This window comes from Dermacentor andersoni, chromosome 3, assembly GCF_023375885.2.
Source record: "Dermacentor andersoni chromosome 3, qqDerAnde1_hic_scaffold, whole genome shotgun sequence".
NCBI lineage: Eukaryota > Metazoa > Arthropoda > Arachnida > Ixodida > Ixodidae > Dermacentor > Dermacentor andersoni.
Genome location: NC_092816.1, coordinates 208,050,737 through 208,068,489, shown reverse-complemented (window position 1 = coordinate 208,068,489; position 17,753 = coordinate 208,050,737). Strand labels below are relative to the sequence as shown.

The 17,753-nt window shown below is 45.3% G+C and overlaps 1 protein-coding gene across 3 annotated transcripts in view; it reads left to right on the top strand.

The window, feature by feature from the left end:
* LOC126524337 (protein RCC2-like) overlaps positions 1–17,753 on the top strand; it is a 66,149-nt gene that overhangs the window by 10,730 nt on the left and 37,666 nt on the right. For all 3 annotated transcript variants that reach the window (XR_011893522.1, XM_050172667.3, XM_072287412.1), the window contains one exon: positions 2,639–2,770. Coding sequence is in view for 2 of the 3 variants with exons in the window: in XM_050172667.3 (XP_050028624.2) it covers positions 2,639–2,770 (132 nt within the window). In the remaining variant the exon portion in view is untranslated. The remainder of the gene's footprint in view (positions 1–2,638; positions 2,771–17,753) is intronic.

Genomic DNA, 17,753 nt, shown 5'->3' with positions numbered 1-17,753 from the left:
ATACGAAGTAGATTAAACTGTTTTTATTAAAAGCAGTTAATATATATAAAAACGATGTCTGTCGACACTAGGCAAAAGATTTATAATATTATCTACGTGCCTACGTTGCGACTGAGGCTGAGCCGTAGTAATCCAAACATACGTTTGGTGAACTGTAGTTAGGTGACTCGTGCAGCATAATCCGTTGTGGTCGGTGTTTTGTTTATTTAGAGCCTCCTGCAAATTTTGACGTGCCACCATTGCGGCGACAGCGTGCCGGTGTGCTCTGCGGCCAGCTTCTTTATTAGCACGTCAGCCGTGAAATGCACGCGTGCACGTGTCCTCGCCAGTGCAGCCATGTTCTCCGTCTGTGTGGCGGGATGGGCGGCTTGTCTTGGCTGGTCTCGCTTCTCGTAAGTTCTCGAACACCGAGAGAGTTACGTGGGTAACGTGACCTCTTAGGGACAGCGGTTTTCGGCGGCGTAACAACCCAAGGATGCAAGCAGACATAGCGGTCTCCGCATGCACAGTACCGTCGCCCCTAGTTCTTGCCTACGCAAGCCGCTTGTGTCCCCTAAACTAAAACTCTCTACTGTCATGTAAACGCTGTGGGTCTAATAGAATGTGCCTTCTGCACATCTATCGCTGTTTGGTATGTTCCTCCTTGGATTATGGCGGTATAGTGTATGGTTCCGCAAGACCATCATACTTAAAGAAATTAGACCCAGTACATAACTCAAACTTGCGTCTTTCATGCAGCGCATACAGAACCTCTCCTACAGCCAGCCCTTATGTAGAAAGTAGAGGAGCCACTCTGACCTGTGCATATATTCTTAAGGTACACTCTCTACCAAAACACATTTGCTATCCACTTGTAACAAAATTTCCTTGCAGAATAATATTCAACAAACCACAAACTAGTAGACCACTGCTCTTGCGATTTCAAGAGATGTGTCAGAACCTTGACATAGTGGACACATTACCTGGCATGGCCCCCAGACATGATCTACTGCCCGCGTGGTTCATCTTTCCCACAACCTGCACATTGTTCAGGAATTCCTTGCACTAGAGGAAAAATGCAGCAGTTTCACGGGCTTGTATACTGATGGTTCGAAAACAGCTGGTCATGTTGGAAGTGCAGTGGTTCAAGGGAACTGGGAAGAAACAGTAAGACTTCCGTAGTGTACATCCATCTTCACTGCTGAATGTTATGCCATCTCTATAGCCGTAGAGAAAATAGTAATGGAGAACCTCATAAATAATATTGCATATATATACAGACTCCTTAAGTGTACTCGGAGGTCTTTACTCCAGAAATGCAGTCATACCGCTATTGGGGTACATTATACACAATTTAATAAAAGCGGCCACACAGGGACAGGACATCAAATTATGCTGGGTTCCAAGCCACATTGGACTTGGTGACAATGAGAGTACAGACATATGCGTGGCACAAGCTCAACACAAACAAATCAAGAAAATAAATATGCCTTCTAAAGACTTCATGAAGTTAATACATTATAAGGGAAAATGACAGTCTGCTTAGAACAGTGAAGTAAACAACAAACTACACTCGTTGAAGCCCGTATTAGGCGAACGGAAATCTTGCACTCACCAGCAACGTTTGAAAAAAAGTGATTCTATGCCATCTTCGCATAGGACACACACACCTCACATACAACTTCATGCTAACAAAGCAAGACAGACTCCAATGTGAAACATGGGGAGCTGAACTAACAGTAAACCACGTCTTACTTTCATGCAGAAAACTTGAAACACTGAGGAAGAAGCTTCTTACTCCGTTTTACAGTGAACACATTTCTTTTCACCCAGCTTTGATTTTAGACGAAGATGCGCTTGTTGGTGTGTTGTGTGTTTTTAGCCTTTTAAAGGAAGCAGGTGTTGGCATAAACTTTAAAACATCACAGTGAGCTTCACTACATCTTATAGAATATGTCCTCCGCCTTGTCATCTCTGAGAAGGCCAAGGTCTTTAGTTAATTTGTTGGGACCACCCCGGGGGCTCTTGCCCAGACATGAATTCACTGAGGTCACCCAATTTTTTAAAGAATTTGTGCCTATTGTTTGATACATAACAGCCGTAGTTGCTTATGTGCCATTAAACCTAACGCAACACACAAAAGAAAAAAACGAAGGTCAGTTACATTTTTGAATTTTGCACCAAAGTCCCAGCACTGCTTTGGCAGTGCGGTCACCCGTTTCAAAATATTTTTTCGTATTGAAGCCTCGTTGATTCAGTTAAAGTTCCTTAAACTTGCCGTGTTCAGTCTTTAGAACTTGCTGATACAGAATTAAATCTAGGTCCCAGCAGACGAATTCACTTCAAGGCAGCATCTCCATACGCCTTTAACTATTGCATTTTCTCTGGTGTGCCAAGCTATCTTCTTGTGGTAAAGTGGTGTTTTTGGGGTTGTAGCTAGGTAATTTACTAACACAGATGAAATCATTTTTCACTCGTGTCTTTTTAACATATCTCAGTGGCTGTGGTGTTGTGGGCGTCATGTGCCGAATGTGCTTCTGAAGCTAGAAACACTTGATTGCCACCACATTGTAGGCACCACTTACCTGAATTGTGCTGCAGCATTGTAAGTTGTCTGTTGTCACAAAACAAGGGCTCTAGAAGTGTCGTCATTGTCCAGGTGGCTCCCAGGAGCGCAACCTGTGGGGCCCCCACCGGCTGGCCTGGCCGCACCGGGTCAAGGCCGTCTTCTCTGGCTGCTCGGCTTGCCACACAGTGCTGCTCACTGAACAGGGACAGGCCTACACCTGGGGTCAGTTCCTTCTGTTGTCTGCACAAAACTGCACAGATGCTTGCCACTTTCAATGACAATGTTCTTGCTTTCATTAAGTTCATAAGGTTGAAAATTTCATTACAATTGCATTTCCTTGTCAAGTGCCAGAAACAATTTTACGTGTCAGTCAGGGCTGGAACACCTTTCAAAAGGTTTCATTCTGTTCACCAGCACAAGCTTGTTTACTCTCAATTCACCCATGTATCGTAAGGCATTCATCAGTGCACAGGTTTATCGCTACAGTTAAAATTGAAACCACTTAGAAGGTAACTGCTTGTAGTGCAGGAATGGATATAACAGGGTGTTTTCTGACTCCTGCTTACCCTTGCAATGAATTCCATGTACGTGTACTGATGCTTATGCAGTAGCATACCTGCCAAACCTTATCCATGCACTATTTCTTTAACTGCACCGCTTTTCCTTATGCTGACCAGGTTGTTGGGTGCCCTAGTGGCCTTAGTCTCAAGCTAGTGAGCAAATGCCACGTTCCACAACTGGCAACACTAGACTTTCCATCGTTCTGCTCGGTGTCAGCTGCTCTGGCGTTGCGTAGGCCTACGGTCAGTCATGGCTTTAACCCATTCGCTGCCAATTCCGGCTAATCGACGGGCATAGCTGCAGTGGCAATGTTGCAGAAGCCGGCGAATCGCCGGGCTGCTGCTTTTAGGATTTCGAGAAGCTGTTGATAGGTGGCAGCACTTATCACCTGATCTGAAGATGCTTGGATATATTACTGATAGATGGCAGTACTGAGTTGTGTCATTTGAACGCACTTTTCTATGTTTTCGTCTTTTTTTTTCGTGATGATCTCTGGTGGCTGAAGGAATGGCGGTGCCCAGTGGACGGCATGCGCTCTCCGAGCATGAGATATTGGATATGCTCTTCGATAGTGACAGGGATGAGTAGCCTCAAGGCAATGCCAGGTGTGTGAGGCTAAAAGAAAGAAAAGTGAAAGCCGCTGGGAGGGCGAAAAGTGTGATGCTGCTCTGCACATGCCCGAGTGCTTCCAGATTTTTCACACGCTTGTGACTTGAAAAAACTTCACATAATAAATTGTGAAGATTTCTCAAATGTCGATGAATGTATTTTTATCAGTGCCCAGCAAATAGTTTGCTTAGGCGCTCATGACGCACAGAAAGGTGAGCGTGTGGCACACGCGCACTTTCGGTGAAAAAATACGCGGTACGGATGGCCCACACATGAGCGCGGCGTGCGGCAGCGAATGGGTTTAGGAGGTATGGTAGGGTAAATGGTACATGTTAGTTTAAATGTAATATTTTAGAAACGGCTGCAGATATTCGCATCAAATTTCAAGTGCTTACAAAAGATGCTCTTGGGTACAACGCGAGACACTTTGTTTGTGTCTAGATGGCTTGCCTTTCCTGTAGCCCACTCCCAAAATTTCAGGAGTATTTAATTATTTGATGTACCTTTTCTCTGCAATCACGCAGAGGGTTGTGATGATATTACACAGTGTTATTCTAAATACTCATAGGTTACATCTGAACTATAAAGAGATATCATATCCACTTCGGAGTTCGTACCCAAAAAAAATATCTCTCCTTGCACAAAGCCACAAGGGAGGTTTCTTGCAGTGTAAATTTTTCCAGTGTTGCCATTGATATTGCCAGAGATTTTTTTAGTCCAGAATAATTATTACTGGTTGTAGTACATGCGTACAAAGTTTCACTGGAATGGGATGAATACTTTCTGAGAAAAGGTACATTGAATTTGACAAATTCATAAAAAATTCAATTTGAGAAAAATGGAAGTTTTATGTTCGAATACTGCTTGTGGATGCTCAATATGCCACAGGAGAATATATTTCACTGCTGAATTTCTTGCAGGTGTCTCCAAAACCGTTCGTAGTGTTCCTTTTTATCCGTCGTCCTTCCATGCTCTTGACAGAGTCATAGAATTCTGCCCTGTCAACACGCTCTTTGTCCATCCTGTCAAGGGCAATATTACAAAACAGACCTGGAACAATTCCAAGGGCCTCCAGAACAGCTTTTCATGCAGAATTACCATCATTGTAGTAGGCTACAGCATTGTTAGTTGCTGTCTTCAGTGTCTAAGCACTGATAAAATTTTCTTGGGGGAGCGGCATCAGATGAGTTGGTTGAGCGACTCATTGGTGTTCTGTGTTCGTCCATGAATGCATTTGCTAAGAATACCGATTACCTTTTTAAGTTCTCTTTCTGCTCTATTTGCTGGATGATCGTGCCATCTCCTGGGCAAGTAATAAGTTTGAAACTCGAAACAGAGAGGCGATCACGACCACGTAAGCAAAAGCGAGAGTTTGACGTAATATAGTTCTTTTCTACAAAGGACTATTACGTCAAACTCTTGCTTCGAGTTAACAAATTTGACTTCGCTCTGCCATCTGCTAGCCGCCTGGTTAGCACAGATGGTAGAGCGGCTGCCCCAGAAAGGCGGTGGTCCCGGGTTCGGGCCCCGGACCAGAACGAATTTTGATCAATTGCAATGCTTTCCTTCCGAGGAACCCGTATGGGATTCCTTATTGCTACGATTGGGTGGACGTCTCATTTTTTTAAAATTTTAATATATGACTTTTTTAGTACACATCATTTACTTGCCACACGCACACAAGCAAAAAGATATAAAAAACATGCCATAACAAAGAAAACCGCAAACGACAACGATAAACAAACCGGCCTTCGCCCGTCATTTTTAAACGCCAAGGCGCGCGGCACAATTCGGCGCGACATTTGAACCGCTTTGAGAGGGCGCTCGAGGTCGCACTTCCGTAGGTTTGTTCCTCATAGCGCTGTCGATTTTTCTGTGCCGAAATCGCAAATTCGCTTTTTGAGGGGTTTACCCTACCATACCCCTTTAAGCAAGGAGCACGAACTGGAAAAGTACCTTCAAGTATTTTTAATGTAGTGGTAAACCGAAGTGACTCTGGGTATTTTGTTGATGCCACAGAGCAGTGCAGAGTGCGAGCGGCAATTTAACATGGTGAAAAAGATGGACACAGTTCTGCTCATCCATGTGTGATAAGACGCTGGGAAGTGTCCTCCTTGTAAAATGTGAAAGTAATGCAATTTGTTACAATCAACTGTTACCTGAAGAATTTTTCAACACCTGCCGTGATTGCTTAGTGGCTTTGGCACTGCTAAGCATGAGTTCATGGGATGAAATCTCGGCCACGGCGACCACATTTCAATGGGGGCGAAATACAAAATTTCCCATGTGCTGTCCATTGGGGGCACATTAAAGAACCCCAGATGGTCTAAATTTATCTGGAGTTCTCCACTACGGCGTGCCTCATAATCAGATGGTGGTTGTAGAATGTAAGACGCGAGAATTTCATTAAATTGTAAAAAATTCTTGAAGGCAAAATCAGCAACAATGAAATGCTTGCAGAAGTAAGACCTTGATGTTCATGTGGTAATTTGTAAATCTGTAAATAAAATTATACTGTCAGTACTTGAAAATGTAGCCAGCCTAGCCAGCATCATCGTCATTGCCACCGCAAGATGGCAACAGATGAGCTTGCATGGCACAATGGCAACGAAGCACTTTTTTCATTCTTCAGTTATGAAAGTTCATTGAAAGGATGTTTTTAAATGCTAAGCTAGTGACAACAAGTTGTGTCTAGTGCTTTATGCATTCCAAAGAATTGCATGCGCTGCTGGGCAAACTAGTGAAATGGTTGGCCTAGCAGCAGCAACTTGATTTAGTTGAGTTAGTTCGTCGTTAATATAAATTGAAGCAGTGCGATGAGATGAGAACGAGAAAGGCCACCTGTCATGGTTGTTTTCTTGTCCTTGTCCCATCATGCTGCTTCATTTTACATTCGGCGTTGGTTGGAGTTGGGCCACCATACCGTTTACAATTGTGGAGTCTTTTGATAAACACAAAATGTCAAATGCAGAATAGACCATATGTTGTTCATGTAGACATCAATAAAGTGCTGTCTGTGAGTGATGATAGTGGCCACTAAGCAAAAATAAATTTAAGGCAAAGTTTAGGTGTGTGCTAGATTTATACTTTGTTTAGGAGCTCGAATGTCATATTGGCACAACTATATTGCCTCGAGTAGGTGCCAATGGTGATGAGGTTGAAGTATTATGCGTCTTTGGGTTAAGCGTGGAGACGAAAAGATGTTGGTTTTCTTTGACGACTGATAAGGTGTATTTGTTGGTGGTTCTGGGTATTGAGCGGCGCAATAGTTATTCCATTTGTGACAAACTCGATAGACCTGTATAGCTTCGCCACAATGGTAGCACATTGGTTGACAGTCCGCCACAAATCGGTTTTCCGACGCGGATAGTTCGGTGGCAATTCTCCATGGAGCCAAAGAGTAATGTGTACATGTCAAAGATACGGCATTCCTTGTGCTGGCGTGATCGGTGGGGTCGGTAGAATTGACAGGGGTGACGATATCGACTCTGTTTGTAGCGTAGGTGATGTTCTAGTTGCGAGTGTCAACAGCGTCGAAGTTGCGTTGATTGTACAGTGAACAGCATACTCCGTATGATGGTCGACGTGCCTACAATGACGCTCCTGTGAACAGTCAGCTGCAAAATACAATGACGCCCGGTCATATTCTTCTCCATCTCCTCTGCACTACAATTCACCAACTTGTCGCAGTTTTGCTAATGGCACTAGGTGCAGGTCTCCTAGGCTGCGACGAGGAAACTAGCTGCAGCGACCTCCGGGGGTGAGGTTGCCAGTACTCTAACTGCTCCACATCCCCCATTATCGACGAACGACGATGTGAAGACTCCGATGGCAAAGAAGACGCCGAATGCAACGACAAATACGACGAATACAACTATGAAAGACGTAATTGGTGTCAGCGCCGACCTCATTGTTCGCATTGACGGCCACCAAGTAACCGCTCTTGTTGACGCTGGCTCCCATTTTTCAATCACAAGCTTACAGCTGGCCAACAAACTAAGGAAGGTGAAGAGGCTATAGCACAGGCCCATCAAAAGAACTGCTGGGGGTTAGCTGATGACACCTGTCAGGGAAATGCACGGCCCGACTCTTAATCACCAGTCAAACTTCGTCGCCACCCTCGTCATTCTTACTGAGTGTTAAAGGAACTTTTACAGTCGCCGACTGATTTTCCGGACTCCAAAAATTCGGACGTGCCCGATTATTCGGTCAGCTTCGCGGCATCGCCCTTCTCCCCATAGACCATAATGTATAACAACTGCCGAAAGTTCGGACGCCTTGCAACCTCTCGTCTGATTTTTCGGACACTCCTTGAGCCAACTCGATCGAGAGCACCATGCACCGACTCTGACCGTTGCATGGTTCGACTTGCTGAACGACATTTTTGTTTTGAACAGAGCCTCCTTGCTGCCCCACGAAGTGGTGCTGCTAGAAATCCTCGCTCATCATCATCGTTTCTGCCTGGTTCGATAGAGTGGGTCTACAGCAGTTCTGGTTTCAGCTTAGTAAGCCATGTCAAGACAATCCAGCAGCTGATTTGTTTCTTCGCGCACGACATTGCAAGTAGGCCACGTTTTTCGTTTGTGCGACTGGTGTTTGCTTTGTGTGCTGTGTCGAGGTTGCGGTGATCCAACGCGGCATACGGAAACATCACGCCAAGTGTCTAATGGCGCCAACAGTGCCCGCTCAGACTGCGCTGGGGAATGCTGGCAAGTGGGTGCCGGGAGGCCTAAATTTGTCGCCTTCCCATGTGCTCCCTACTGATGCGGAAAATGTCGTTCTGCCGAGACGTGCGCAGTGGTTGCATTGCGATTCCGAACACCGTCTCATTTGACAGTTTCACAGGTGCTGATACTGCTGTACTGACATGCGCAGAACTCGACGACGGCGAGATCATTCGTCAGGTTTCTGCTGCACCGCCGGACGACGACTCTGAGTCGGAAGATGACGCACCATGTACTACGCTGCCGTCGCATGCGGAGCGCGTACAAGCAGTGACTGTGCTTTCTGCCGCCTATAGTGACCGTACGACCCTCTCTGTGATTCAGGCTTATCTGATTGCACGTAAACGGAACAGCGTGCAACGGCGCATTCGCGATTTCTTCAAGCCTACGGCTGAGCCCAAGTAAGTGCGTGGAAATAAAGGATTTCATTCTCTTTTTTCTTAATCTGCTTTTTCGGACACCTGTTTATTCGGACATTTCCGCAGTCCCCGCGAGGTCCGAATAAACGGTCGGCGACTGTATTGGAGATGGATTTCCTACGCGAGTACAGCGCCATGATTAACATCCGTAACAGAAGCATCACGTTTGCCACGAACTCGCATAATGCCACCCATGAGGAGCAACAACAAGCTCGCTTACGTATTGATGCGGATGACATCATACTTCTGCCGCAGAGTTGCTCTCTCGTACCCATGCACTGTGACAGCCTGCAGAATGGGACTGGAGTCGCTGTACACATCAATGCACTAGCACCGAACTGCGGCGTCTCCATTGACAGAGCACTTATCAGTGTAATCGATGGGAGCGCCAAACTCTTGCTAACAAATTTTAGTAAGGTGCATCAACACATCGTTAAAGGCACTGCTGTAGCTTATTTCGGCGAAGTAACACAAATACAAACAAGGCTGTCACTTAGCGCAGGAGGCGGCCTATACAATCCACACAGCTGCGCCTATTGTAGACATTAGTCCGATGTTAACGGTCGTTGAGCCAGACCGTCTTCTTGAACTCGTCAATCGGTGCCAGGACTGTTTCTCATCTGCATCAAGAGTCAGTCAAACGCCACTTGCCAAACACCGCATCATTACTGATGTCGACCCCAGACTCATTCGACAAAACCCTTATTATGTGGCCCCAAAGGTACGCGAAGCAATAGAAAAGCAAGTGAAGATGATGCTGGAAGATCGCATTATTCGACCATCTAATAGTCCTTGGGCATCACCTGTAGCTTTAGTCAAAAAGAAGTACGATAGCCTGCGCTTCTGCGTCGACGATCGGAAGCTTAATCAGGTAGCAAAGAAGGACGTTTATCCACAGCCACACATTGACGATTCCTTGAACAGGTTGCGAAATGCGTGCTACTTTTCGTCAATTAACTTGAAAAGTGATTGTTGGCAGATTGAAGTAGATGAGAGAGACTGTTAGAAAACTTCCTTCGTGACACCTGACGGACTTTACGAATCTCGGGTACTTTCCTTTGGTTTGTGTTCGGCGCCAGCAACATTTCAGCGTCTAATGGACACTGTGCTCTCGGGACTCAAATGGCAAACATGACTGATGTAACTGGATGACGTGATTGTCATTTCCACAGCATTTGAGGCACACTTACAGAGGCTGAAAACTGTTGTTGAAGCAATATGTGCTGCCGGTCTCACTTTGAAGCCTTAGAAGTGCCATTTTGGTTTTCAAGACCTCCAGTTCCTCGGTCACGTCGTCAATAGCCAAGGAGTCCGACATGATCCGGATGAAATTGCTGCTGTCGCTAATTTCCTGACCCCATCGTACAAAAAGGCTGTGCAACGTTTTCTGGGACTCTGTGCACATTACCGCCCATCTATTGCGAATTTCTCGCGCATCGCATGGCTGTTTATACAGCTCACCAGAGTAGATATCCCTTTTACTTGGGGCAAAGACCAGCAGCGGGCATTTCACAAGCACCGGCAACGCATGCAGCGCCTCCCGTGCTAGCGCACTTTGATGAAGACACCCCGATGACATTGTATACAGATGCTAGTAATGTTAGTCTACGGTCGGTGCTCGTACAATGGCAGGACGACAGCGATAATGTGATCGCTTACACCCGTAGGACATTATCCCAAGGCAAGACTAACTACTCCACGACTGAAACAGAATGCTTCACAATGGTATGGGTAGTTCTCAAATTTCGTCCGTATTTGTACTGTCGGGCTTTCACCGTCGTTACCTATCGCCATTTGCTCTGCTAGCTCAATAATTTGAAAGATCCTTCCCGCCAACTCGCACACTGGAGTCTTCGACTCCAAGACTTCGACTTCGCTGTCGCATACAAGTTGGGAAAACAGCACACAGACACCGACCTCCTGTCCCGGTCTCCTGTTGAGCCAGCAGCACAGGACGATGGTGACATGGTCTTTCTGGGACTCGTGGACACTGCCTGTGTTTCACGCCAGCAACAGGATGATGTGGAATTCCTGCCGCTTATTGATTACCTGGAAGGACGAACCAACAGCGCGCTGAGGCTCTTTGCAAGAAGGCTGGTGTCGTACTGCTTGCGCATTAACATCCTCTAGAAGAACTTCTCACCTAGCGGCAGCAACTACTTTCTCGTTGTTCCCTCATCGCTTCGACGTGAAATCTTGCATGCCTGCTACAACGAGCCGACTGCTGGCCATTTGAGCTACACTTGCACATTGGTACGGATTCAGCACAATTACTACTGCTCGAGATTTAATGTGGTCGTTAAATGTTACATTCAGATATGTCTGGACTGCCAGCGTCGCAAACCGCCATCCGTCAAGCCAGCTGGCCTACTGCACCCTCACCCTGTTCAAATACCGGCTACACCATTTGCACAAGTAGGCACATACTTTTTGGACCCTTCCCACCGTCTACTACCGGCATGAGGTGGATAATTGTTGCCATTGATTATCTCACTAGATATGCCGAGACAGGTGCTCTGTAACGGGGAACAGCAGACGAAGCGGCACAATTTTTTCTAGGATCCATTGTTTTAAGGCACGGCGCTCCCGCATTAGTCGTCACGGACAGAGGTACTGCGTTCATGGCGCAGTTTTTAGATATAGTTCTACGTCTAAGTGTACCGCCCACCGGAAGACAACGGCCTATCACCCCCATACAAACGGACTGATGAAACGACTCAATAGGACACTAACTGATATGATGAGCATCTACGTAGATGTAGACCACAAGAACTGGGAGGAGGTTTTACCTTATGTCACCTTCGCGTACAATACGGCTCGTCAAGAGACCACTCGCAAGACACTCTTCAGTCTCGTATACAGCTGTGATGTTACGACAGCATTATCCGCAATGCTGCCTCATGAATTTGATGACAGTGAGACAGGTCCTGAAGAGATCACACAATGAGCAGAAGCAGCTAGGCAGCTTGTGCATCTGCGAATCCATGAACAACGGGATTGTGACGCCAGGTGCTACAATCTTTGGCACAGACCCATAACATACAACATCGGTGATAAGTGTGGGTCTAGACACCTATTCATCAGCGTGGGCTTTCTGAAAAGCTCCTGCGCAGATACTTCGGGCCCTACATAGTTTTCCGACGCATCAGCGACATCAACTACAAAGTCGTTCCAGATGGCTCTCACTGTTCAAAGTGCCGATGGCATTTACCTGAGGTCGTCCTCATGCTTCGTATAAAGCCGTACTATGAAGACGGACAGGATGGCGCAGTTCTTTTTTTCGCCGTTTTCCAAGCCTCTATCATCGGGACAATGATTTTTTCTAAAGGGGGAGAAAATGGCACAACTACATTGCCATGGGTATGTGCCATGGAGGATAAGGCTGAAGTAGCGCGAGTCTTTAGGCTAAGCGTGGAGACAAAGAAGACGTTGTTGGTGGTGCTGCTCCGCGTCCTCGTCGATCTCACTTCGTTACAATATCTATGATAGTTTCCACATTGAACCTATAAAAGACCTTTGATTCAGGGACGTTTTAGGTTCGGGCGAATACTGCCAAGTGAATCGGCGTTGTGTTAAAGCATGTTTTTCTGCCTTTTGTTCATTCTGCCCGCTGGTAATTCGTTTAATTTTATAGGCCTCTTCAGGCTTGAATAAAGGGGGGACACGAGCTTTAGAGACTGAAAAATTGCGAAAAAATCAATACCGTATTTACTCACATAATGATCGCACTTTTCTGTCAAAAAAGTTGACACGAATTCAGGGGTGCGGTCGTTACGCCGGTTAAACTTCCCGCAACGAGAAAAACAAAATTTGTTTCATCCCGCGTTTGCTGCGGGATGACAACAGGTCAACAAATAGGTGGCTGCCACTGTATGTATTGCGGGACACCAAAACAAAAATGGCGGCTGGCGGAGCAAGCCGAACGCGGCGAATGCTATTTCTTTTCTTCTCGTGAGTACACTACGTGCACTGAAACAGTTGCTTCCGTATCAGCAATCAATAATATTATTAATATCGGCAAGTTTGCGGCAATAACATAGCCATGTGCACTTTGAGTGGACAGAAGCAGATGGGCGCGCTTAGCTGCCAGTGACACAGAAACGCATGGCGGGCATGCTGCGGAAACTGCGGCATTTGTCTTCACTACTATCCTAATACAGCACGTTTCCACTAAGGGTGGGCGAATATCTTAGCTGTGTTACAAGCGTCTGCGTATGAATAGGGTGCACTTCTAACGTATCAGAGTAAACTTGGCTACTATCTTTGCTGCCCGCGATTTGTTGCGTGTTCACGAGTGCAGACGAGAATCAAAAGGCACCTTTTTTGTTGTTGTTGACCACAACTATTATAAAGCCTACACAAATAAAGGCAAGTTTGGTTGTAGATTTTTTTTTTTTTTTTTTGCCATGGAAGTGCCGAAAAGTGATGAAAGAAATGAGGCATTATGCAAAAAAAGAGGTGAGGCGTGCAGACAGGACACAAGAGTAGAGAAGTGGACAACACGAACGTCAACTATCAACTGAAGGTAGCACTGAGGCGAAAAAAGAAAGAAGACTCAAAACTCATCTGCGCAAGCTCAGGAATAGTATCACCACGTGTCAGTCGGGTACATGTGTCGGTCTACGTGAGAGATAACTGTTAAGGCACTTAATCTCTTCCTTATGTAAAGTAATCGAAGGCTGACTCACGCACGCACTTCCACTGTTATAGATATGCCATGCCTCTACCATAAGACGCGTATCTTCATTCTTATGCCTGTACAATATCGTGCATTCATCTAACTCTGGCGTGCAGTTACATCTTGGCAATGTAGGGAAAGATTAGAAGGCGCTCCACCGGTTAACGACCTTTTATGTTCCATTAGCATCTGATTGATACACCGCCCCGTTTGCCCTATGTAGAACTGGCCACAGCTAAGGGGAATTTTGTAAACCACACCCATACAACAGTCAGTAAACCTGTTGTTCTTATTGTGCTTCACTGGACAAATCTGTTCTTTCTTTGCCTTTTACCTGCTCCTTTTTCTTCTGCACGGCAGCGCATATCTTACCTAGCTTATTGGGAGCAGTGAAAGCAACATTAACGTTATATCTACTTGCAACTTTTTTAAGCCTGTGCGACACTGAATGAATCTACGGAATAGCCACTACTCTTTTTTTGCTATTACTGCTTTCTGTAATCTCGTCCGTCCCCCTCGAAACAGACTTCTTTAGGCGCTCAGCCACAGTGGCCACTGCTACACAGGATAACCTGCTTCTAATAGGCCCCGTAGCTGTGCATTAAAACTGGCGCTCATTTTGTGCATGCAGCATCTGGTGAGAGAAGACTTGAGGCACGACATAGCAGTTCCGTTTTTTACTACTTTGGAATGCTTGGATTGAAAGTTTAGCACTGGCTTCGAAGATCTTGGGGAGTACTGCCAACAAACGGGATTTTGTTCGAAGACCAAGGAAATGTCAAGAAACTGAATTACGCGTCGCTGAGGAATTTCCTTGGTAAACTTTAATGTTCCTCCATAAAGTTTAAATTGCTCACTTACTGAGGTAGCAGCGGAATCAAATTCTTCCCTATTGCAGAAAATCAGGTAATCATCAACGTAACGAAATATCTTGATAACGCTATCACCTAAGGCTTTCTCTAAGCAGCTGTCTACCTTACTCAAGTAAATATTGCTAAGAATAGGGGCAATTTGAGCCAATACAAATGCCTGATTTCTGCAGTAAAACGCCATCTCTCCAACCAATCAGCGTCGACTTCAAGTACATTGAAAGAATTTCAAGAAAAGCTTCCGTGGAAACACCGCATCTGTCAATAAAGGCCGACTCTTGCAACCCGTCATGCGGCAAGGAATAATACAGGTCTTCGATATCCTTATTAAAAGCTGTACAATCACCAGGATTTTCCTCTCTCAAGTACTGAACTAGTGCCTGAGAATTACATAATCAAAAGGGGTCTGAAAAAGCTAGTGAAGCTAAGCAGTTCTGTAGGTAACTAGCGACACAGACCTGCCACGTCCCTTTCTTTGACACTATAGCACGAAAAGGAATTTCTTGCTTATGGGTCTTCGCCGAGAAAAACAGTTCTAAGGGGAGGAATTTTGCTTTCTTGACATTAGAAACAAACCTATCAAGATTATGTCTTGACAGGAAGTGAAGCGCACATTGCTTAACTGCCGACGGCTTGAGTTTTACTGGCTGTAAATTCTTTTCTATGGCTGAATGAAAACATGTCATCTGGCATAATTACGAAATAACCTTCCTTGTCAGATATTACTGGCCTAAGTTTACGCTCCACAAGGTAATTAAATAACGGTCGGACAGGGCCAGATGTCTTAAAATGAGAATTTGATTGTTTAATGCTAGCAATGCAATCTGAAATACAGCGCGAGCGTTCTTCTGGGACGAACCTGGTTATGCAGCGCGGTATGCTTAAAACGTCAACGGGCTTTACGTTGGGCTTAAAACAGTGCTTAAGACCTAAAGCAAGGGTTTTTCTATGGGCATCACTTACGATGGCGTCTCCTAGAACCAGTACGTTATTTGACGGCGAATTATTAGAAAGGTGTTTCCTCTTACTTTGTTGAAGCTCCGGAAGTTTCATCCTCCACAGGAAGTCCGCGTGTTGCACGGCTAGCCTATTCCAATCGGCATAGGGGTGGTTCCAATGGCGTCCGACTCCCAAGGCCATGCAACGGACCTTTAGACACTCCTGATAGAACCTAACTTGGCGCCATGATTCAGCGGAAAGAATAGCTTCAATCCTCCTTGCATGCTCAGTTGATGGTTGAAGGAAGCCACACATCATTTGAACTTCCAATGGGACGACACGATTACGACTAAACCACGACATGGTTCTAGCACGGAACATACGTATCACAATTAAGGAAGCTGACGAAGCAGAATTGTGAAGATGAGTAGGGCAACATGGAAAAGGGCTCGGAGTACTAGAAATTAAGCTTAGAACAACAGAAAGCTGAGCTAGTTAGTAAGGATTCATTATGCAAAAAAAAAAAAGCTTTTCGCTTTTCTCGGAATCTCGTTTTTCTTGTTTTTCAAACTTGCCAAAGCGCTATCTCGGTCTTCAGGGCACATAGAACCATAATTTTAACACTGCACATAGCTACATGTGTGTGCTACACAGCGCTAGAAGCAGATTTTTCATATTGTTTTCGCAAAATTTTAAAATCTGGCTACTAATTAGACCGCATCATAGCCATGTCTGGAGATTGAACTTCAAATTGCTGTAAAATCGGTAATACCTGCAGTATAAAAAAATTAGTCCTACATTTGTGTTCCTTGCATTTTGCAGTATCCAGCCATGTCTTCATAAACATTCTGGCTGATGCTCATCTTGCAGCTGTTCTGATAAACAATAGGCAATTAATTTTAATTATATCTGGAACCAGTCAGTCAATTTAACAAGTAGTTATATTTTTTTAATCAGCATGAAAACTGCCTGGGTGACAATTTGTATTAAATTTAACCAAACAATAAAAAAAAGTTTTTGAACACTTGTTCCCCCCCTTAATGAAAATCTACTGTAGTGCAGCCACATGAGACAAATGATGCAGCTGCCCCATAGACAGGTGAGGTAGCAAGCGTGCTTCTCAACCAGATGCACCAGCCCAGATTAGAGTGGCGAGGCCAATATGGAGGAGGAAAAGGAGACACGAGCAAAAGAGAAACGTGACGGCAATACGAGCAACCTTTCGGACACAGATGGAGTTGTGAAAATGTAAGAATAATTGGGAGGTTGGAAAAGCTTAATTTTGCAGCACCGTTGAAAAATCGTTTACAGAATAGTGTTCTATGTTGCACTTGTTATTTTATGACATTCAAGGCCACAAGGGCATTTCGCGTTCCCCTGTCATGATCTGCAACATTGCACACGAGACTTTCGCTCCCTGACGCTGCCAGTTTAGAATGTATTTTGCAAAATCAGTTTGGAGCTCTAGCTTATGTCCACATGCAATATTTCAATGTCCCTACCAGCACAGCCACATGCAAGCTTGGTAAGCGTTCGCGGCAGTTGCCAGTTGATAGCCTTGGGTCCGGGCTAGATCTAACTCCACTTTAATGCGTGCTGCTGTCAGTTATACAAATGATGCCTTGCCCAAACTCCGCATAATCAACTACAAAGTAGAACATATTGTCATGTGGCTAGGTAAAAGCAAGCAGCAGAACAGCAGCCAGACATGAAGGAACTGTTCTCCAGCCGGCGCGTCTTCGTTGTTTTCTGCTTCGCTGTTGTTGCTGGACATGCTGTGCTGACCGTTAGTGTTTGACGCCAGATCGCATTTTTCTCCCACGCAATGAAGCATCAGCTGCATGCTCAAACACAAGACATACACGGAAGGCACACAAGTTAGGTCAGACAAAAAAAATATAGAGAAAGAAATGGTTCGTAGTTTCTGGGGGACCGCGTAAAATACAGCTTTATGCGGAGGACATGTACAATCTCTGCGCGTGGTAATCGGCGCTTGGGCGATCGCACGTCTCTGTCTGGAATCACTTCATAGTTCACATTGCTTCTGTGCCTTACTGCATTGTATGGTCCAAAGCACTTGCTCAGGAGTTTCTCGCTGAGGCCTTGCCGTCTAATAAGGGTCCAAACCCAAACTTTGTCTCCAGGTTCATAGGTAACTTGTCCATGGTGGAGATTGTACCTTATTGTATCTGCACACTGCTGCTGTCTTATGTGTGCGTGGGCCAGTTGATGTGCTTCCTCGGCGTGCTAAATGTACCCCTCGACATCAGGAGCTAACTGGTTGAGCTGATCGATGTCTTCATACAGAATCTTGGCGTTTAGCATAGTTTGAACATCTTGGCCATAAATGTTGCGAAACAGCATGAATCATCTAGTTTTCTGCATGGCAGTGCTGTACGCAAACGT